General features: G+C 37.1%; 1 protein-coding gene and 1 long non-coding RNA gene across 8 annotated transcripts in view; one reads left to right on the forward strand and one right to left on the reverse strand.

Annotated features, from left to right (window-relative positions):
* LOC107679716 (uncharacterized) overlaps positions 1–4,953 on the reverse strand; it is a 16,021-nt gene extending 11,068 nt beyond the window's left edge. Inside the window, exon 1 of the long non-coding RNA XR_001633083.1 lies at positions 4,868–4,953. This is a non-coding gene — a long non-coding RNA (uncharacterized LOC107679716). The remainder of the gene's footprint in view (positions 1–4,867) is intronic.
* The window catches only part of LOC107679714 (protein kinase C and casein kinase II substrate protein 3-like), a 50,517-nt gene that overhangs the window by 21,185 nt on the left and 5,287 nt on the right, over positions 1–24,045 (forward strand). For 4 of the 7 annotated variants that reach the window (XM_016475344.1, XM_016475346.1, XM_016475350.1 and 1 more), the window contains 7 exons: positions 9,223–9,323; positions 10,432–10,588; positions 11,185–11,420; positions 12,074–12,229; positions 12,899–13,074; positions 16,410–16,554; positions 17,681–17,811. In XM_016475344.1, coding sequence (XP_016330830.1) covers positions 9,270–9,323; positions 10,432–10,588; positions 11,185–11,420; positions 12,074–12,229; positions 12,899–13,074; positions 16,410–16,554; positions 17,681–17,811 — 1,055 coding nt within the window. In that variant the 5' untranslated portion in view covers positions 9,223–9,269. Of the gene's footprint in view, positions 1–6,567; positions 6,771–8,913; positions 8,992–9,222; positions 9,324–10,431; positions 10,589–11,184; positions 11,421–12,073; positions 12,230–12,898; positions 13,075–16,409; positions 16,555–17,680; positions 17,812–24,045 lie in introns of those variants that run through there. The other 3 variants (XM_016475347.1, XM_016475348.1, XM_016475349.1) reach the window with 3 other exon arrangements.

The raw sequence follows: 24,045 nt of genomic DNA on the forward strand, positions 1-24,045 counted from the left end.
TAAAATACAGCAAAAGCAGTAATATTGTGAAATGTTTTTACTATTTAAAATAACTGCTTTCTATTTAAATATATAGGGTAAATGTACCTATTAAGCTCACGTACCCATTAAGCACACTTCCATTTTTGAGCTCAGATTATAAAAAGAAAAAATAATTTATTATCCTATTTGATGTCTTAACCAATTGATATGTTTGTTACCTCCTATAATTTCAAGTCAATCAGATCATTGCACACTGAGATATGGTTGTCCATGTGTTCACACTGTCTGGCGGCCATTTTGAAAGCTGTCTGAAAACTTTCACCAAAAGAGGAGCCCCTTTTAGATGTTTAAGCCTTTATTTTGGGTAAGTTTCACAACTTACTGTAAAATTAAGAGATTAATGTTTAGACTTTTGTATATTATAACCTGAAACTTGGATGTGGGAAATAATTACAGTTCGATCCAAAAGATAGTTTTAGCAACATAGCGCAGATGCTACAGAAAACAATTAGCTGACTAGCTGTATAAGATTGTGTGCTACGCTAATATACTACTTCACAGGCATTACTGGCTTGTACTTTTACATCCATATTATTATAAATTGATAGTTTATTGCTGGTCTGTGGTTTTAAACTGCAGTATTTTTTAAAGATTTCATTATTTTAAGGTGAGCTTAAAGGGTACACTACTATGAACATCACACAGCTTCAGTGTGACATCAATAAGAAAAAGTATAATTTCATAGATATTGTTAATAATAGTTGTTCATATTAAAATATATATGACCTTAATACATGACCTAGTCTATTTATTTAGCAAAATCTTGTCATTTTAATAAATATGAAATATATTAAAAATTGTTGCTGCTTGTAAGGTGAGCTTAAAGGGTGCACTACTATGAAAATCACACAGCTTCAGTGTGACATCAATAAGAAAAAGTATAATTTCATAGATATTGTTAATAATAGTTGTTCATAATAAAATATGTATAAACTTAATGCATGACCTAGATGATTTATTTTGCAAAACCTTGTCATTTTAATAAAAATTACATGAAATTTATAAAAAATTGTTTCTGCTCCCATTAAGCTCAGTGTGCACTCTTTAAGCTCTTCCACATTGAACGTCTATGTAAAGACTTTAAATATTAACTGATGGTTATCACTTTAAGTTAGTTAATTGATTTTCTATAGATTCTGTGAACTCAAATCTGCAGACTGGCTCTGACCTTTGGCAACTACTGTGAATGCCTTGTGGCTTGATTTTTGTGTTCTGTTTTTTTTTGTGATTGACTTTGTACATTCAAAAAAATATATATATTCTTTAAAAAAGTTGTTTAAAATAAACAAGAATTTTTAATAAAACATGATGTGAGCTTAATGGGAACAGGGGTGTGCTTAAAGGGTACAAACATGTACCCATTAAGCACAGCCGGACTTTTTGCATTTAATGATGTATATCTTAATTGAAATGCTTTTGTCATTTAAAATCAAATTAAATATTTTTGTGTGCGAGATTAATCTTTTATTTTAACAACTTTTTGTACTGAAACCAATATCTTGTGCATTAAAAATGTCTCAATGTAGATTTTGGTGAGCTTAATAGGTACATTTACCCTATATAATTAAAAAATACCTTGCTACGTGTACTACGTTAAGCTGAGACTTGTTATAGCACTTGCGTATCATTGCTCTTTTGTTGATTTTGATTGCTTCCACTGTCCTCATTTGTAAGTCGCTTTGGATAGAAGCGTCTGCTAAATGTCTAAATGTAAATGTATAAGTATCATAACGCTATTATTTTTTTCTGATACTCTAAAATTGTGTCCAACACAATTATGTATTTTCAGCAAAGCAGGATTATGAATATTTCTATGCTGGTGACACCATTGCCTTGTACATGTGGGACATGGACCATAATTTCAGCAATTATGCACAAACATATTCACAGGTAATTGTACTTTTACTGTCACTAACACTAAGAACATGAGTACATCATGATTATTGGTATGTTTTCACTGCAAAGCAACACACACATACATACACACACACACACACACACAAAACCTGCGAATACTGCTGCAATTTTTGAGAAAAAAATGCAGCAAGTATAGGAATTTTGTGTGCCAAATATATTTATTTGTATAAATTAATTGTATACCTGTAATTACATAATATGACTGAAGCTGAAGTGATTACCTTAATTTATTTGTTAGAATATGTATAGCTCAATATTAACTAGTTGCAAAAGCGAAATAATCAATAAATGTCTACTGAGTAATCAGTGAAATAATCGATGACTAGTCGATTAATCGGTCTAAATAATCGTTAGATTAATCGACCATCAAAATAATCGTTTGTTGCAGCCCTAATTTAAAGACAAAGCATTATGGAATCATTTACTTATGGCTTGTGATGCATCTGCTGTCACATCCAAATGAGTTGGCTGCTTTGGATGTCTTGCTCTGGACTGGAGGCAGTCATATTCAAATGCATTTGCCCCGTGATGCCTCAGATCCCCCATTGAAAAAAGCAGTTTTTGGAGCTTGATTAGCTAAATGCTTTGTTTATAATGAGAAGGATGTTTTAAGCTATGAAACTTTCCAGATGTTTTAATGTTATAAAACCTCTTATATGTCAGAAGATCAAGGCAAATTTGATTTCTCATGTTATGAGCCCTTCGTTTACAGAACAAACTATGGCTTTCTATTAAAATAATTTTAAATAATGTCTGTCATTACTGTTGCAACACAACACACTCTGCAGCAATAAGTCAGGACAAGTCTTTTTTTTCAAAATAGAAATACTTGTGGGACTTTTTAACATTTACATTTAAGAATAAATCCATAAGATGCAATTTATTCGCTGAGAAAAACACTTCTCAGTTGTTCTGCTCTAAACTGTAAACTGTATGCTGCTCTAAATGTTCTGCTGCTCTAAACTGTATGCTGAGTTGGTTTAAACTCTTACTATTAAATGCATCTCATGTTTAGGACATTTTTCCTGCAGCAACTCACTCTATGTTCTGCATTTAATTTTCAGATGCATTTTCAAGATCAAAGTATATTTATATATAATTATATCTTATCATATATATATATATATATATAAAGAGAGATCCAAAATCCCCTTTAACTCTTGTATAGGGCTGGGTATAGTTCAACAATTTTCGACACCGATACCTTGAGTTCGATACCGGTTCCTGAACGATACTTTTTTCGATACCAATTTTATGAAATAAATTTTAACAATTACATTACATTATCTTAAAATAGCTCAAACAGAATCATCATTTCTATTAATTTTCCACTGATTTACTGATGAGCATTAGCAGCTTCCAGCGCTGTCTGCCTGTGGTTCTCTCTTCCATGATCGCTGTTCTGACTCAGAGGTAATAACATAGGCCTATTTCAGCAACATTACATGGCCAAAACGCACATTGGCAATCGAAAGTTATTACAAACACTCGGATTTTAGCAAATGGCTGCAATATAACAAAGAGTGAAAAATTGAAGGGGGTCTGAATACTTTCCGTACCCACTGTAAATCGTATTTATTGTCTTATGTAGCATGATGCTGCAGTGTGCATGATTGGTCACGTAACATGCGCTTTCGGTCGTGTAATATGAACTAGAGGTCTGCACGGGCTTTAAACTAATGCGGTAACACTTTATTTTAAGGTGTCCTTGTTACACAGGTTACATGTACTTATTATTAAAATAACTATAAATTATGCATAATTACATCTCAATGATTTTGAAACGGTTCGTTCGAAACATCTGTCTGTAAACCCCTCCCTTCCATAAGCCTACTCTGCTCTGATTGGTCAGCTGGCCAAGCCTGTTGTGATTGGCACAGAGAGAAGTACTTGAGCAAGTTTGCGAGCGCTACCTTTATATAAAACAATAATATAGTTTAACATTTAGTTTAACACTTATGCAAGCGAATCGTGCCATCAGCTAAAGTTTAGTTGCTAAACTGTAAACACATAAGACAATAATGGTGGATACGTTAGCCGAGTGCTAACGTGACTAACTGAAGAAACTGTACTGTTTGTAAACCAAAATATGTCTACTGTAATGTCTGAAGAACGACAGACAAAAGATGATCCGTGTCTGAACCTTCAATTAGAAAGCAGAACAGCTGTATCACAGGCGCAACTAACTCGCTTATCTCTCTCTACCGGGTCTTTTACTTCCTGCATTAACCCTGTAACTGCCAGTGCAGCAAAATAAACAGCAATTTCACAATGATTATAAAGTCTGTGTGCTACACTACATTCTTTATTATTAAACGAAGTTATTAGAACAACGACAGTCTACATTAATCGACACATTCTTAGGAAATAGTGGGTTCACAGTGAATTATCAGAGCTATTTCAGTAAGACAGTAATATCGTGGTTTACCTGGAAACCTAATGCTGCACTAGGTATAGGCTTGCATCACATATTAGCACAAACAACTTGCTATTTTGAGCACTCAACTGAAAATGTACACACGTATCAATCGTACTTACAGGTAGGGGTGTGCGATATATATCGTCTGCGATAATATCTTAATCGTTGTTTTAACGATGTGTGATTTGACGTTATCGAGTATTTTGCAAAAACCTTTCAAAGCACCCTACAGAGTGCACGCATACATTACGTGAAGTTTAAACTAGTGCGCGTGCGCATTTAGAATGCGTTCTTTCACTGCATGATTCAGTCTACAATACATTTAGAATGATCACAAATTCATGACATGATGGCAGAAAATGTATATATTTATACCATTTCATATAGTTAATCAATATCAAACAAAGAGTGCCGTTTTTTTTTTCTAATGAATGATTACAAATGTGAAATGTGCTAAACAAGAAGTTAATTAAGAGACATATTAGACACCATGAATCAAACGTTTAAATGACTCGGTTCAATCGCAATGACTCACTTATTAACAGTGACTTTCTGCCCCCTACTGGCGATTTTAATTTCACATTCAGGGTATCTTTTATTATTTAAATAATTTCAAACGTTTTATGTTTAATATATCAAAACATTATTTATGCATGTGTAATTGCAGGTTAAATGCATTCATCTTCTGCACTAAACAGTAGTGTGTAAATATATCTAAATACCACTTCAGATGCAGCGTTTGTGTTTCCTCTGCATTGCAAAGATGAATTTTGTTGATACTGATTTGCTTGGTAAAAGCCCAAATGTCTTATTATTCTAATTCACTGATTAAATGTAAGAATTTGACTCAAAAGATAATGGACACTTTTAGAAAAAATGGCTTTATAAAGGTAAAAATGGCCATAAAATGTAAAAATCAGTTTAAACTTATTGGAAAAGATTAATTGCTATCAGTGTGAACTGACCACCACACAGATTATGAAGAATATCAAAAACTTTAGGAGTCCGCTGTCTATGGCAGTCCTTAAGATATCAACACAATAACACACTCCGCAAAATATTGTCTAATTATCGTTATCGATAAAATCCCAGAAAATATCGAGATATTATTTTTTGTCAATATCGCACACCCCTACTTACAGTTTGTGGTTCGGAGATGCTTGTTGGTCCAAATAAAGATTAACTTAGAAGCCGAAGAAGATAAAAGGCAAGATTAGAAAAGCAGTCCTCGGTAAAATGACGAGCACAAAACAAAAGGTTTGAATTTTAACTACTGGTTCTTTACATCATCTTGGCAATGAAAACAAAAGAAGCAGAATGTTCGTATTTCGTGGGCAGGCGGGGGTTATGCAAATGTGTTACCCAGTGACATTGATCAGTAACAGACAAAAGATTCGAAAATATGACGACTCGTTAAGGCGATTCAGAATATATGACACATGACACTTGCATTTTAAAATCTTTATTTGAATGTGGCAAATAACATTTTTATTTTTAAATGTTTATTTGAATATGGCAACATAATATTGCACTCTACAATATTTATATGAATTAATCTCTGACAGAGACTCCTCCCCTACCAGCCAATCACTGTGTGCATAGTTAGTAAGCATGCTGACATCATCCATAGCAACGAGGTCAACCCCGCCCTTACTCTTAGCTTAAGACTTCTCTTTATTCCTTAGTAAAAGTTTGTCTCAGCAGCTTTGTGAATAGGTTTTAAGAGAAAACTCTTAGCTAAAAATTTTAACTGCTATTTAGGATAACTCCTTAGTGGTAAGATAAAATGTTTTGTGAATATGGGGCTACGGGCCCAGATTTCTAGTCTGTAAATGTATGCAAATTAGTGCATATTTAATTAGATAATGCAGTGTTTGCATATTTAAACATAACTACAGATGACTGGTGATACAAAACAGTTGTTTTAATGTACTGTGGTCAATCATCTGGGGAAGTTTGGTAATATCTATTAAATATTACCCTATTCACATGTGGTGTCTTGCCTTAATGAAGTCATTTGACTGTTTTGAATGTGTGTTGTTACATAATATTTACTGTTTCACATTTTTTTTAATAGTAGGCAGCATTCTATGCATACTACACCATAAGCAGTGAGCTAGTATTCTGTGCCAATGATGGTTTTCCAGACTTGGATTTTAAATTAGCAGATGAGGTTCAAGTGAAGCTCTCATATCAGCGCTCCTCCTGGCATGTTTGTGGGAAAAACTATCATCAGGAGCTGACTTTCCATTCCCGCCCCTGCCTTCACAGGGAGGAAGTTCAGGGGAAGTAATCCAAGCTCTTTTTATTTGCTGGAAAAAACAAAGACTTCTCCTTATTTGCCCTACTGATCTTCATGGATGCTGACAGAAACTGTTGGACTTTTAGCATGGTAAAAGCAGTTGTTTCTAAAATGCTGAACCAAAAATCATATTGTAATTATCTTGTAATGGTAGTTGTTGATTTTTGATTAATCCCTTTAAGTTAACATTCATTTATTCAGAATTATTGCATTCCTATTTAATTCCACTCCATCTGTTTGACATGTGCGCTACAGCACTCCTTTAGTAAAGTCTGTGAAGTTCAACTGAGATTGTCTTATCCTATGTTGTTGTTTTTTTATATATACTTTACTAAGTTGATATACTGTCCAACCTTTGAAAAGATATTGAAAAGCAGGATTTAACAAACCATTGAATGAATTGCCAAAACTAGTACATCCACAGCAAATGCTCTTCAACACTCCCAAGCCCCCCTTGAGGATGCTAATTTTCCATTAGCATAGCCAGTTTGGCCTAAATTGGGAGCAGATGCTTCTGTGAGGCCAATCCCACTCCTTCCTCACGTTTGTTATGTCTGTTTGAGGAAGCTATACGACCTTGGCTCAGACAATATGAAGAGAACCCAAGGCCAGAAGCAGTGCTAAATGTATACAAGCACGGGAAGAGCGTGTACAAGGTTTATTAGGTGGTCACCTACTTGTTCTGTTTGGACTAAATATAGTTTATGCAATAGCCAAAGCAGTTTGTGTGTTAATAAACAGGTTATTTTAAGGCGATGATTAAGTGCCTGAGAGGCATAGTGTCCCTATGAGCAATAGTGAATGGACACTTCCATGTCATTGGACATATTTTTATCTTGCTATACTTCTAAAAAATAAAGCTCACATAAAAGGGGATTTTCCACTATTTAAAAAAAGATTCTTTATTGGAATTTATGTTTCAATTAATAACCTGTAACATCCATGTAACCTTTCCATGCACAAAGGTTTCTATATGGTGGAAAATAGATTATACAGATATTCCTCACACTAAGAAATGGTTCTTTAAGAACTGTTCACTGAAAGGTTCTTTGGGGAACCCAAACTGGTTCTTCTATGGCATTGGATGAATGTTTTTATAGCTCCTCTAACTATTGGTGGAAATACCTGATTTGATTTATTTATAGGAAGTAGGAACATTAATTAATAGGGTCTAGTAGGGACTAAGCCAGCACAATAGGAACTCCTAGTGATGTAGGTGTATATTATTTGGCTGAACTCATGCCATACAAAACAATGGCACCCACCATTTAAAAAAAAAAAAAGCCATGTAAACACACAGTTTACATATACTTACTCCATGAACTAACTCCACAGATATGGAAAACAGAAATAGATGGACTGACGGCGAAGTCCAGACACTTCTCCGTCCTTTAGTTATTGACATTGTTGAATGTAACGCTTAAATGATGTCACTGTCAGCCGGCTTATGGCACTTCAGAGTTCCTACCAGCAGTGCGAATGTAATACTTAGTTCTAAAGAGATCGCCCTGGTGGCTACTACCCAGGTCAAATGCCTCTAAACTTTTAAAAATAAAGGTTCTTTATTTGCATCAGTGGTTCCACAAAGAACCTTTACCATGATCCATGGAACCTTTTCATTCCACAAAAGGTTCTTTACAGTGGAAAAAGGTTCTTCAGATTATTAAAATGTTCTTCACCCTAAAAAATGATTCTTATAAGAACTGTTCACTGAAAGGTTCTTTGGGGAACCAAAACTGGTTCTTCTATGGCATTGCTGTGAAAACCCCCTTTTGGAACCTTTATTTTTAAGAGTATAATGTGAAACCCCCACTTTAGGAACCTTTATTTATAGGAGTGTGCAGCAATGGCATAGAAGAGCCATTTTGGATTCTCCAGAGAACCTTTCAGTGAACAGTTCTTAAAAGTACCATTTTTGTTCTTAGTGTAAAGAACATTTTAATGATCTAAAGGTCTTTCTTCCACTATAAAGAATCCTATGTGCAATGGAAAGCTTCTGTGGATGTTAAAAGTTCTTTATGGAACCATCAATGCCAATAAAGAACCTTTATTTTTGGTAGTTTCCTCAACATTCAACCAGAAACAAAGTAGTGGGAGGACCTGGGTGACTGGCATCCTTTTTTTTTTTTGTTACTCCACCCAGACTGGGGCAGAGAAGCTTCTGCCTTACCTAGGTTGCCTTAGGCAGACACAAAGCCACTCAGAAGTGAGACTGGCCTACGCTGGCTTCTTCTTTGAATTGGAATACAGGATTACTTTGCCTGGGCAGATGTCTTAACCGTAGAGGCCAAGGAGTGTCGGGTCACAACAGGTTGCTGGCAAGACCGTAGTGAAGTGTTTATGGAATATATTTTGAATTGCCTTTGCTTAGTTTGTTGGATTGAACTTGAGGGCCTGTGCCTTGTAGAGCAGAGACTGGATGAACTGGTTTCTTCTCTGGCAAGACTGCTGTCTTTGGTTGTCTTAATTTGTTGTAACAAAATTTTGCTGTTACTGACTACAGTTGTTGGCTCTATTTAATTTCATGTCTTGTTCTTTGCAGTTTAACAGACAGCCGCCATCATTCCGTGCTGCAAGGGTGACCCCAAAATGTCTTCCAACGGTGATCTGCAAGACGTTGGGAGCTGGGACAGCTTCTGGGAGGTAAGTATCCCCAACCGCAAATGCACATATGCACACAGATCTTCCTTGCAGAGTGGGCAGCATACTGTGGCGTCCAGCCAGGGAGTTAAAGACTACAGGAACGGATCCCTGCAGATCTGACATTTCCATGCGCTTTCTAAGAGGTTTCCGCCCCTGGCAAGATTTGTAGTAGTTGTACCCCTTCTCCACTGTTTCTTCAAGCATGCTTGGATCAGGTCTATACTTGTCTTGGAGAAAACTAACAGATGTGAAGTGCTTTTAGATAGTAAAGTGAAAGTGAAATGTTTATTTTGCCATTATTCTTGTCACTGTAATACAGAGAGTAATTTAGAGGAGAATGGGGGAGATTGTGCCACTATGTAAGTGTGTTGCTCCCCTAATCTAACAAACTGTGCTTATTGTTTTGTATCATTATGTATTTAGTAAGGGCCCTTCATATACAGCTGCCTGCAATTGAAAGATGCGCATGAAAAAAAATAATGCTATAAATAAGTTTATAATATAATATAAATTTAGTCACTACCAGGTGTAAAAAGTTATATCAAATGTATTGGTCAATTGACATTGTATAAAACTGTAACAATATAAAGATTAGCCATGGCTAATTATTTATTTATTTATTTATTTATTTATTTATTTTTAAATGGTAGCTAGGGTAAAGTTTGCCAAATGCTTTGGGGTAAGCTATGTCAGTGGCTCAACTAATAGCTGGTGATTGTGAGCTTTGCCTTCAAATGCAGGAAATGTCATTACAAACACTATTAGAAAATGTTACAATTGCTTATAATTCAGTTTACCCCTTCATACGACACTGCTTACCCCAAGTTTTATGAGATTTGCTATAAAGGCCATGCTTTTGTAGATCCTTTCTTCTCATTTCATTTGATAACAGAAGTATAAATACTGTCATTTCGATTTTAAGGGAGTCATAATGAATCTAATTCTAAAATCCTACATTTAACCTTTATTAGACTGTAATGTACTAATCCACTGATAATCCTTGCTGTTAACTGTTGTGACTAGATCATTGAGTCAGTGAGTTAAACTTGAGAACTGGATCAGTCAGATTTAGAAATGGAATGACTCTAACATGACTTTCGTTTGTCAGCCTGGGAACTACAAGAGGACCGTAAAACGCATTGACGATGGCTACAAACTATGCAATGAGCTGGTCAGCTGTTTCCAGGAGCGGGCCAAGATTGAGAAGGGCTACTCCCAGCAGCTGAGTGACTGGGCCAGGAAATGGAGGGGTGTTGTGGAGAAAGGTGAGCATGACTTTGAGTCTCATCGTTCATCCTCCTTAGATAGATGCATGCCTCTACAGTTACATCAACACATTCTGTTCCCATGAGCTGATAAGTGCTTCTGCCAAACCCTTAATAGTTGCACAGTAGTTTCTAAGTTTGGGGAAAAGAAGGTATGAAAGTGTAATATGGAGTTGTGCCATGTGTCAGTGATCTATCACTTTATATCATGCATCATTCCATTAGCAACCGGTGTATATTGGATATATTGGATTTTGACTACACTACCTGCATGCATGGATGTGTTTTAAGCACTTGTAAAAATAACAGCAAAACAGTAAATCCTAAATGTTTGATTTAAAAAATAAACCGTAAATGTATGCAGTTTAAACAAACCACAATATTTTGTATTGACCTTAAGAAAAGTCATAGGATATGAATGGATTACCTCCCAGAGAGAGCCTCAGGCTGGCCACATATTCACTAACCAGACCACGTGACCTTAAAGGGGCAGACACACAGACCTACAATTATTATACAGTAGACTTGGGCTTTTAAGCAATTATCCAGTGTTTGGAGCTGACAGATAAAGCTAAATTCTTATTTCTGTCCTGCAGGCTCACAGTATGGGACTCTGGAAAAGGCCTGGCATGCTTTCATGAATGCGGCAGACAGACTGAGTGAGATCCATATGGAACTAAAAGAGAAACTGATTGTTGAAGACAGCGAAAAGATTAGAAACTGGCAGAAGGATGCCTTCCACAAGCAAATGATTGGTGGATTCCGTGAGACCAAAGACGCCGACGAAGGCTTCCGCAAGGCCCAGAAACCCTGGGTCCGAAAACTGAAGGATGTGAGTCTCCTCCTGTGCAGAATACAAAGCCATTAGTATGGATTTCATCCATTAAACAATGGCAAATCATTTTTTTTTTTTTTTTTTTTTTTGTTTGTGTTTTCGTTTGATTTGTTGTTTTGTTGTGTGTGTGTTTGTTTGTTTTTTACTTTTTTTACTTTAATTACTTTTTTTTTTTTTGTTGTTGTTTTTTATTGGCAGCTCACCCATAATGATCTGATCTGATGTTATCATCTACTCATAGTAATGGCACTTAAACTCAAGTTTTTTGTAAATGTTTGTAAATTTGGTTCAGAAATCTTAGACATAACTCAGAAATCTCTTTTTTTTTTTCCATACAACTAGTAGATGGTAATCAGTGACCAGTGATTGTCAAGCTAACCAAATGACGAATGACCAAAAACCTAATTTGGCTGGTCCATATGATTTGTTTGTTATATTTCTAGTCTTCTAAGGCCATATGATAGCTTAGTATATAGCTTGACCACCATACATGTTTGGTGTAACATTATGATGAATAAATGATGGCAGAATCTTTGTTTTTGGGTTAGCTGTCCTTTTAAACAATGTTTAAAGAGAATCATGTTTGTACTTAACTGTATATTTCGTAATGAGTAAATAATATGGCTGTGTAAATATCTTCTCTGCGGTAGGTGGAGTCTACCAAAAAGAGTTATCACCAAGCCCGGAAGGAAGAGCGCACGGCATTGACCCGTGAAACTCATGCCAAGGCTGACCCCACCAAATCCCCAGAAGAGGCCCGCAAGTTCACAGAGCGCCTGGAGAAATGTACCCAAGAGGCGGAGAAGGTAGCATGAGAAAAAGCACAGACACAACAGTTTTTCAGTTTTATTAAGGATTATAGTAATTTTTACATTGGTAATTACTGTATTAGCTTGTCTGCAACTGTCCATGTCTAGTCTGAAGGAGATGGGTGGGGATTGAAATGACAGAATTTCCATAAACTTAGACAAGACAAGGCTTGTTTGTTGCTTGTGTCAACAGTAAGGCCCCTGTGATGATGTCTTTGGACTTGTTGTGACAATGCAAAATTATGGGTGTGAATAACATGTTGTTGAATGTGTAGTTTCATTCATAAAAATATACTTCCTGCAGTTTCTGTCTCCTCAAAGGGAAACATCACCCGATTTTATGTATTTAAAAGGATTTTGCTTTAATTTTTCTATCATTTATAAAAGCAGACTTTATTGTCTGTTTTATAGACAGTCATGAAAGGCATTTGCATTTCATTTAGCACATGCTTTGATCCAAAGGGACTCATAAATGAAGAAAGTGGTACATCTTGCTTTTTCAGATTCAACAACTCTCGAACCAAACATTGTGAATATGCACTGTTCCATTAGATGTATTCTGAGTATACTGAACAGGAAATTATGATCTTTGGAATTGACCTTGTAAACTGTGTCCCATGACTCTGTCCCATGAACTTGCACATCTGTTTGGATGTTTTCCCTCAGGCTAAGGAGCGTTATGAGAGAGCCCTGGACGAGCTGAATCGCTGTAACCCGCGTTACATGGAAGACATGGAGCAAGTGTTTGAAATCACACAGGAGGCAGAAAAAAAGAGGCTTCGCTTTTTTAAAGAAGTGCTGCAGGACATACACCAGCACATGGACCTCTCCAGCAATGATGGGTTAGTCTCTCTGCTTCACTGTCTACTAGATACTTATCTTCTAGGACAGCATCCTAATCAAAATATTTGATTTGAAACTCATCGACAACAAATCACATGCACCACACAAACAGTTCTTCAGTGATTTAGAGAAGAGTCCAGTAGAATCTAATGCTGCTAATGACTCTTTACTATGCATAATAAATATGTAGTACACACATTGTAAAGTTATTTTTAATTAGATTACAGTATTTAAATCAGTTTGTTTTAGTATTTAATATAGTATGCAGATATGAATAATCTGCATTTTCCTTGACTTTAACCAACTTCTTGGCTAATAATTCTCACTGGCTTGTCACAGCGCATTCTGGGATTGCCTTATCCACAAAGTATACATGTGATACTTCTATAGAATTTGAATAAAACAAGGTATTTAGAAGGCCACTTCCAATAGATCTTAGTCAGGGTAGAGCCATCTTTCATTTCTGACATGCAAAAATGAGGCTTTGACGGATAGAAGTACAGTGTATTAAATGGATTATACTGTTTTTTAACAACATACCGATTGTTTAGCTGACGATGCATCTTTCCAAAAGACTTTCAGTAGACAAATCCCTATATAAATCATACAGTGTGTGCCATTTTAAAGGCTGTGAGTCTATCCTCATAGCTTTGTTTTCATCCATGTAAAATTTAAAACAGTATCTACCCCGACTAAGACCTATAGAGTTAGCAATGTTGCTTGAGCTAAACAAGACACTGATAATCATAAAAAAACAAATATTGGGTAAAAATGGATTTATTGTGTGGAATAAATAATTTTCAATTAATTGCTTATTTTTAATAGTATAAATATTTTTAATGGTACTTGAGCTAAAAATACAATAGTCTAATCATAAAAACAAATATTTGGTAAAATGGGCTGTTTTTATTACAGTAAAATAGTTTTCATTGAGTAAGTACTTTTTGAATTAATATAATTTGTCAAGATTTCTCTGTCTGGCATCTTAGATAAATTTTTTTATGGTAGCACTTTATTTCACAGTCCTGTTCCACATGTACATACTATGTACTTGTTATAATATTTACAATTACTGGATAACAACTAGGTATTTACCCTGAACCTATCCCTAAACCTAACCCTAACCCATGTAGTTATATTATCAGTACTTTCTTGGGTAAGTCCAGTTAAGTGCACGTACTGTAAAATAAAATGCAACCAATTTTGTTCACTGAGCTTGATGCAATATGAATAGATATTTTCTTCGGTACCTTTTGGAATTGGATAGCTAAAATAAACTAGCAAAGTACATTATTCTGAGTTTATCCATGAAGATTTGAATATCTTCGAAGACAGCAGAATTTAGCTTCCAGTTGTTTTGAGCAGTCTACAAATGCTGTCTAGTTGGGTGGCTTGCTAGAGTTTGAAACCGAGCCACTGAGAGATTGACAGGCACAGATTTCGACACAGTTGAGTTGTTCAATTAAAAATGACATGAGACAAATGGGAAGCTCCGTCTCAAATTTTACTCAATGTCAAATCCTGATTTAAATCCGCAATTTCAGTAACCTCAGGCTCTTGAAATAATTTCTGGTCATTTATGTGTCTCATAGCTAAAACGGAAATAAATGTTAACCATTAATAAGTGCTTATTTGTTTTTCCAGGCTCTCTGTTATCATTGTGTTTACTTGATGAGGAATTCTGAGCATGTCGTTGACTATTAACCAGGGTCATTTCAAAAGAGCTGAAAGCTAGGGTGACTTGATGTATCCTTTTTGTTTTTTAATCAGTGAACAAATGCCTCCTTTCGTTTTGTGTTTCGGTGTTAGCTTAAGCAGCGTGGAGTTACATGTTCAGAATAGCAACAAAAACAACACCCTTCAAACCGGTCTCTGCAGTTTTGCACAATTGTTTACTTTTGTTGAGCTGCAATTACAGGGCTGGTGCTGAGCTGCGTGGTAATCATATGTAGCTTAGTTTCATGTACAAGAATCTTTGTTTACTTTATCCCTCCCTCATTCTTTGTATTTCCATGGTACTTAATGTTCCTGCCTCTTTTGTTCTGTTAGCAGTGGTTATGAAACTAAAAACTAGATTTTTTACTTTTAAATATAGAAGTGTTTGTCTGAACAAAACTCATCAACAGGATACTAGGGTATAGTGGGTGGTTTAAGCATGTTGCTATTTCTAATAAAAGCAAATGTTTGCTTGCTTGCCGATCAATACATATTAAAGGCACAATATGTAATTTTTGCCGATAGAGGGCGCGTATTCAAAATAAACAAAGAGACAAAGGCGTAGTTTGATGACGCCGTGACTGAGTGTGGAATCATGGGAGTTGTCGTCTTCATCCCCACAGCCGATGCAATCCGACGGGACTCGGGCATAAATCATGTTCATGGATGAGCTAATGATTTATTAACGTAGTAGAATGAAGCAGGGTGAGGCTGAAAGCCGTCGAAGCGAAACAAGGCCGCTGAACGAGCGTGACACACGGCTCGAAAGCAGCGGAGCTTTTATTATGCCACAGTCGACTGCTTCTGCTCCTTCCGGTCGTGCGTATGTGGGGAAAAAAAGCAGGGCTGTTTTATCATACTAGATGCATTTGAAAGTTCTGTTATAATGCTACTCTGTGCGGTCGTCACCGGTCTATTAAAACGCACAACATATTAAAGCGTCTTTGGTGTTTCCATGCTTTCTACAAAACAAAACTGGAAATCGAGGGGTTATGACGTCATTGGCAGGCGAGACGATGACACTATAGACACGGTCCGTGTCACTAGTTAAAATTGCTTATTTCTCTGGATTTAAACATTCTTCGAAACATTTGGGATAATGTAAGTACACAAGTCAGCAAAATATATAACACTGTTCTAGGGGTTTTTGGATATTTTAATAAAACAATATTACATATTGCGCAAAAATGCGTTATGGTTGTCAAGGTTTTTGGCAAAAGGGAATGACAACCATTTTCCTCTCTTTTTCTCTAGTCATGTAACACTAAAAAATTTTTTAAAAAGAAATCGCATTTCTGCTGCATAAATACCCACGTTTTATTAAAAGCTTGTCTTGCCAGTGGTGCATTACCCATTTAAGTAAATATGTCTACTACAACAAGGTACTGATATTAGGTAATGTACAAAGTTGTCTCTTAAACTGTTGTACCCTGAATGGAATGTTTTTTTTTGACACTATGCAGGATATGTCTACAAATATTTCTGTGAGTTGCTTTAAAGGTATGATCAATATTAATAGCGATGTTTGTCTTAGCAACAACCATCATTTAAAGTTGATGTTGGCTGTATTTTTTAAACATGCACTTCCTTGTGCATAAATAAAAACCTGTCCTGACAGAGTATGTGGAAAATCCCCATGCAGATTTCGAGGCCTGTACCGAGACCTCAGCCAGACCATCAATGCAGCCAATGACGCAGAGGACCTCAGGTGGTGGAGGAACACCCATGGGCCCGGCATGAGCATGAAATGGCCCCAGTTAGAGGTATAGTAAGTTCTCTGCTCTGCAAAATACTGTTTTGTTTAGAATGTTTGCTACATCACAGAATGCCAGGAAACACACAGACCAGACTACAAACATAAACGGTAACATTTGCTTAGAATAGATACAGCATTAATGGACCAAAACACTGCTGTGGAGTTGTCAACCATAGAGCTGTTTTGGGCCCCAGGCTCCAGTGGTGGTGAATTTCTAATGGGCTGAGTGTGAATGAGCTGTTGTCTTTGCATGGCCCACGAGTGGGTTCTGGAATGTTGGATCCCTCTCCCTAATGGCAATCCTTCCCCCCCCTTCCTTCCTTCCCAGCCCTCCCCACAACACAAACACACGCAGACACACAGTGGCAGTGTCAGCATCTCCATTTGTGTAAATGAGGTTTGTACATAACACAACTGTGTGTGTACAGATGTGCCATGGAATCTGAGTGTCTGAAATTTAAAAATCCTCCATGGTGTGAATGTTTAATTGAGCAGTAGGAGAGCGAATAGCAGTCACAGAGCTACAGTAAAACTAAGCTTTTAGTCAGGTTTGCCCAGGTAAGTGACACCTCCAGAGGAATCTTCTGGCATCCTCCCTGTTCTGCCAGCACACTGGAGTCCTTTGTGTGGCTGTAAAAAGGCACAGACTCACTCTCTCTGCACAGTGATAGAAGGCTGACTGGATGATGGTCCCACATGTGACTGTGAATATAAGTGCTGTTATGTCACAGTCACATTGTGTGACTGATCTGTATTCTTGTTCTGCTTTAAGGCAAAGTTATTTACAGGGATGGATTAACACACACACACACACACCAAAGAGTATATTTTTGTTTTGAACTTGTGTTTTATTAAAAGGGAAAACTGGGTGTGAAATAATGCAGTGACAATATAATGTAAATGCCTGTTTATTGCATTGTCATTGCTTATTGCTTGTAAAACACAAACACAAAATCCTGTAAAATTTGCATGCATATGTGCGTGCACACATTATATTATTTAAATAATATATAAGATTTTTTTTTTTTTAAATACATCATTAAAATCTGAACATTATAGCAATGGGAGGTAGTGAGTATAACACAAATTAGTTACATGCAAATTAAGGATTTTCACATTTCATGTTTTAACAGGAGTGGTCACCAGAAGCAAACCGATCCATCAGTCGAAGAGACAGAAACAGTCATTCTGATGACGTGGTCACTCTGACTAATATTGTCTCAGCAGGAGACGAACCCCCGAAGACTCCACAGGAAACTACGAGGTACATCGTGACTACTGCATGCTCATATGCTCATGCGCAAGAAAATATTTATATAATTTATAATTATGTTTGCATTGAAATAAAACATTTGAAATGTAAAAACAATGTAGTTCATTTAAAAATAATTTGAAAAATGTAAAATATTATTTAAAAATTTGTTTAATTATATATATACAGTATATTTTTAATACATTTAACCCTCAATCAAGTTTAATTTTTGGACCTTTAAATTTAACATTTTGGCCCCTTTTTACAGTTCAGTTCTGTGTGGGGGGGGAAGTTGATTAAAATGGTGACAAATGAGATTTTAGCAATTGATCTAATAAATGTGTATTTAAAAAAAAATCAATACTGATCTGGAGAGCAGAGTGCTTGATGGCCAATATGACTATACAATTTAATGATATCAAATAAGGTGCACACAGAATTGTTGCAACATGAAAACAACATTTCCTCAAAATTCACACAATATTTGAAAAATTTACATTTGTCAGCCACCCAAATATAGATACACACATTCTTGAGTTTCATATTCTGCTACAATAATAATCCAACTTTTAATTACAGTGTTGTATTTAGAAGTGGAGGGTTGCTATTGTTTTTTTAATTATCCTGGCAACAGTTCTTCCCTGAGGGCTTCACTCACTGCTTATAGAACCAACTACACCAATTAGCTCTAAGTTAGCGTATTCAAACTGTTTGTGTATATATGTGTTTGTGTGTGTGTGTTAGGGTAGCATGTTAACACAGGATCAAGGGAGATCAAAGGTATTGGCTAAATGAAGTGCCTGGAAAGAACTGAGAAGGTCTGGTACAGATAATTTAGAGGACTCATGTTTGTGTGTTGAATCTGAATCTCTCTCACAGGGAACACGGGCACACAGGAGAATGCCTGTTAAATTGCAGTATTAAATGTGGCCTTCTGCAGCTTCCTGCTTATTAGTCTGGTCTTTGTTGACTCTTCAACCCACAGGTGGCTTGAGGCGGATGGCTATTACGAGAACCTAAGTGGCTATGCACCGGGAGTGTCAGTGCAACTTTCTCTTTTATTGACCTCCTCTCTCGGAGTACAAACAACAGCTCTGTTCTAAAACCTAGTTAGCAGCCTACCTAGACAGTATTTTAAGGAATCATGGATGCACGCCTTACACAAAGGTTGTTACAGAAGTAGGCAGCAATGTTATGCAGTAGTGATACACAAACTCCGGCAACCGAAAAGATTCAGTCAGAAATGTATCTGGTTTTGGCGGAAATGGTTCTGGAGGGCCAAAATCATTGAGTAAAATTGTGACATTCAATTAGCGCTTCTCAGACGGCACCTATTGACTGCGTCAGTGGCTATTTTGTGAATGCAAAGTGGATAAGCTACAACAGATAAATGGGTCAGTAATGTGGATGCTTGGACTGTCGATTTTTTTTTTTTTTTTTTATCAGTCATTTTGATAAACCGAGACGTTTTAGTCTCACCGATTTCACTTGATGTGTGAACCAAACTTCTCTAAGTTAAGCATTTTTGAGGTTCCATTTACTGTAGGTTAGAATATTGTCTTAGAAGGCAGCTGCCTATTTAGGCAGCAAATAGCAAGTTAGCTCACTAGGTTGTGGAACAGAGCTAACCATATCTTCAAGACAAGAACATTTTGAGATCTATTAGCATTATGTAGTTGTTGTTGTTGTTGTTGTTGTTGCTATTAAGATTAATCAAATTAACCTATTTGATCCCAGTCCCTTGTGAGAGCCAATCATTTGTGAACATTAGTTCCAAGCTAAAAATTGTTCAGAGCAGTATGCTTAAATCAAGTTTTTAACAATTACACCTTTTACTTGCTCCTTGCAGTCTCCTCTGAAAATCAATATGTAGCCTTGTTTCTAGTACTGCTTTACACTTATTTTTCTTTGAGTAAATATTGAAGGAATGTTCCGGGTTCAGTACAAGTTGAGCTCTATTGACAGCATCTGTGGGGCAAGACATTACACTGAGATAAACTTTACACAGTTTTGAAAGTATTGTCACAAAACTTAAACAGTGTTACATGTGGATACCACATAGTTTATGTACAGTGAAATCCACCCAGTGGAAATGTGTTGGAGATGCATAAGAAGTTAATCCACCTGGAAAAGTAGTTCCACCACTAAAAGGACAGTTGAGACACCATTATTGCATAAATAACAAATGTTAGTATGGAAGAGTTAATAAGTGCTATAACAAAAACACTACCTGCAAATGTCTGCTTTTTAAGCCCTCTGGAATCTTTTGTTCCTTAAGCCCAAAGTAAACTTCAGTTATGACACAGATGTTTGGCGTATGCATACAGCCGAATGCATAGCCTTTCAAAAGGTTTTCCATTTGATGGCATGCACAGACACAGGCAGTCAACACATGCTGTTGACATTTATAAAGTTTCATCCTTATCCAGTGTCTGCACTATTTCTCCAGGAGTTATCACTGACAGAATGTCTTTGTCTCTTTCTTAACCCTCACACAAGCTCATCAGCATAGGTGTCTGTTTTTGTTGCATCTTCAGTAGTTTGTTTTCCATCTTGAGGTCTGCGCAGGAACAATTTTTCACAATATTCTGTCCCCCTCCCATTAAAAACAAGTTGTTTTTTTTCCAATCTGTGACTTTTTGACCACTCAATGCCAATTTCCACACGCATAACTTTTCTGACCTCACCTTGTTGCATTTGTCGCAGCAGACAAAAGGAAGGTGCTTTCTCTTCCTGTTGGCTATAACCAAAGACCACTGTTGTGCAATCGACTAATAACATTCTGCACCTTAAAAAATACTTTTGTGTACATTTTTTTTTTTTTTTTTGCATTTCTTTCTTCCACTTCCCGAGCATGTCATTATCTTCCACAGTGTTGCCAAGTCAGCGTTTTTTTCGTGGAATTGGGCTGCATTTATGTTGCTGCCATGGGCTGTTTTTTTTTTTTTTGATAACCAATTGACCCTTCACCAGGAGTTCGATTGACAGGAGATCTGACCAATCATACCACTGAATCTGCTATTTTGTCCGACAAACAAACCAGACAGAAGAGTAGATTCATGTCGGTGGTCTTGAACTCCAAAAATGGGGTGTATTGACTACGCGGCTGAAACAGGATACCTTCTGATGTTCATTCATGTTTGCTTCATGCTGTAACTAGTAAAGAGGAAGAGATGATCGGTTCATATGCCGCTTATTCTCAGCCTCAGACGTCATGCCCACGGACCGTTGGCTAAACGTCTGATGCATATGGCACACAAAAGTGGAAACACTTCAGGAGTTTCGAAGTCGTCGTCGGATTGGTTGAATTATACAGGATTTCCGGGAGACGTGTGTGTTGTGTTCTTTAACGTTCAGCCTGGAAACAAATATGCTGTGATGCCAAACCGCCTCATTTAGAAGAAAGCAGGAGCCAATCATTTGTGAACATTAGTTCCAAGCTAAAAATTGTTCAGAGCAGTATGCTTAAATCAAGTTTTTAACAATTACACCTTTTACTTGCTCCTTGCAGTCTCCTCTGAAAATCAATATGTAGCCTTGTTTCTAGTACTGCTTTACACTTATTTTTCTTTGAGTAAATATTGAAGGAATGTTCCGGGTTCAGTACAAGTTGAGCTCTATTGACAGCATCTGTGGGGCAAGACATTACACTGAGATAAACTTTACACAGTTTTGAAAGTATTGTCACAAAACTTAAACAGTGTTACATGTGGATACCACATAGTTTATGTACAGTGAAATCCACCCAGTGGAAATGTGTTGGAGATGCATAAGAAGTTAATCCACCTGGAAAAGTAGTTCCACCACTAAAAGGACAGTTGAGACACCATTATTGCATAAATAACAAATGTTAGTATGGAAGAGTTAATAAGTGCTATAACAAAAACACTACCTGCAAATGTCTGCTTTTTAAGCCCTCTGGAATCTTTTGTTCCTTAAGCCCAAAGTAAACTTCAGTTATGACACAGATGTTTGGCGTATGCATACAGCCGAATGCATAGCCTTTCAAAAGGTTTTCCATTTGATGGCATGCACAGACACAGGCAGTCAACACATGCTGTTGACATTTATAAAGTTTCATCCTTATCCAGTGTCTGCACTATTTCTCCAGGAGTTATCACTGACAGAATGTCTTTGTCTCTTTCTTAACCCTCACACAAGCTCATCAGCATAGGTGTCTGTTTTTGTTGCATCTTCAGTAGTTTGTTTTCCATCTTGAGGTCTGCGCAGGAACAATTTTTCACAATATTCTGTCCCCCTCCCATTAAAAACAAGTTGTTTTTTTTCCAATCTGTGACTTTTTGACCACTCAATGCCAATTTCCACACGCATAACTTTTCTGACCTCACCTTGTTGCATTTGTCGCAGCAGACAAAAGGAAGGTGCTTTCTCTTCCTGTTGGCTATAACCAAAGACCACTGTTGTGCAATCGACTAATAACATTCTGCACCTTAAAAAATACTTTTGTGTACATTTTTTTTTTTTTTTTTGCATTTCTTTCTTCCACTTCCCGAGCATGTCATTATCTTCCACAGTGTTGCCAAGTCAGCGTTTTTTTCGTGGAATTGGGCTGCATTTATGTTGCTGCCATGGGCTGTTTTTTTTTTTTTTGATAACCAATTGACCCTTCACCAGGAGTTCGATTGACAGGAGATCTGACCAATCATACCACTGAATCTGCTATTTTGTCCGACAAACAAACCAGACAGAAGAGTAGATTCATGTCGGTGGTCTTGAACTCCAAAAATGGGGTGTATTGACTACGCGGCTGAAACAGGATACCTTCTGATGTTCATTCATGTTTGCTTCATGCTGTAACTAGTAAAGAGGAAGAGATGATCGGTTCATATGCCGCTTATTCTCAGCCTCAGACGTCATGCCCACGGACCGTTGGCTAAACATCTGATGCATATGGCACACAAAAGTGGAAACACTTCAGGAGTTTCGAAGTCGTCGTCGGATTGGTTAAATTATACAGGATTTCCGGGAGACGTGTGTGTCGCGTTCTTTAACGTTCCGCCTGGAAACAAAGATGCCGTGCCGCCAAACCCCCTCACGAAAGAAGAGAGCCGTCATGTTTACAACTGTGACGATGAGCGCTTATCAGGATAAACTAAACGCTGGATTTTCAAAAGTATGTGAAAAAATGTAAGTTCGCGGCATAGAATCTTTAAAATACATCCGAGAGTTTTACACACCGATCTGTTATTGTGGCGACATTTCCATGCCCTGTGATTGGTTGTTTGACATGTCGGTCAAATGGCCTCATGGGCGGGCCTTGGCCAATGAAAGCTGCCATGGATTCCAGACCTTCAGCCGTCAGTCTGAAGGTCTGGCTACGCGAGACTACATGCCGCTTGAACTGAGGCGCTACAGTGATGTCACGACACAAAATGTTATTTATTGTTTAAAAACAACAAATTTTGAAAGCTGAGTCTTTGTTTCATACCAAAAGTAACCTGCTTTGTCTCATCTGTTGGTGTGTTGTCAGTTTTTTCTTTGCTCTGTGACTTATTTTTAACTGCGTGAGAACATGATGTAGCGTGAGAGCGCCATGGCTTGACGGACATAGCAACAATAACGAAGGGGGCGGGTTTTTGCGAAGGGTCTATCGAGCTAGTTTTGAGTACCAATTGGGCTGGTTTTGTTATGAAGACCTGGAAACCCTGATCTTCCACTTCCACTCACCAATTCAGTCATGAGCTGGATAAAGGGCCTGGAGCTGGTAACACCATCATCCCAACACTCCTCCAGACCAAACTAACCCAGCTCTTCGTCCCTAGCTCTATCTGTCAATGGATCACCAGCTTTCTGACAGATAGGCAACAGCTAGTGAGAATTGGTAAATTCACATCCAACAACCGCACCACCAGCACTGGCACCCCTCAGGGTTGCGTCCTCTCCCCACTGCTCTTCCTGATTAAATTTACATCATGTGCATTGTGTGCATACGCTAACCAAAATATACTTCAACTGTTTGCGCATGACTGTAATGTGAATTTTGAAGGACATTCAAATTAGTTTCTGTGATAATCCACAGCATGCCACAGATAATAAAAATGAAATAACATTGAATTCTGTCAGAACCACTATTGTCAAAGATGATTGACAATTAGCATACAGTTTGGATTGGCGGTATGGTTCTGTTCTGGGCAAGAACTAGCCTAGCATGGATGAGAGCAGGGAGAGCAGCGATAACCCCCTCAGGGTAAACAGAACAGAACCAACATAAATGTATTGCAGATA

This window comes from Sinocyclocheilus anshuiensis, unplaced genomic scaffold, assembly GCF_001515605.1.
Source record: "Sinocyclocheilus anshuiensis isolate Anshui unplaced genomic scaffold, SAMN03320099.WGS_v1.1 scaffold224, whole genome shotgun sequence".
Lineage (NCBI taxonomy): Eukaryota > Metazoa > Chordata > Actinopteri > Cypriniformes > Cyprinidae > Sinocyclocheilus > Sinocyclocheilus anshuiensis.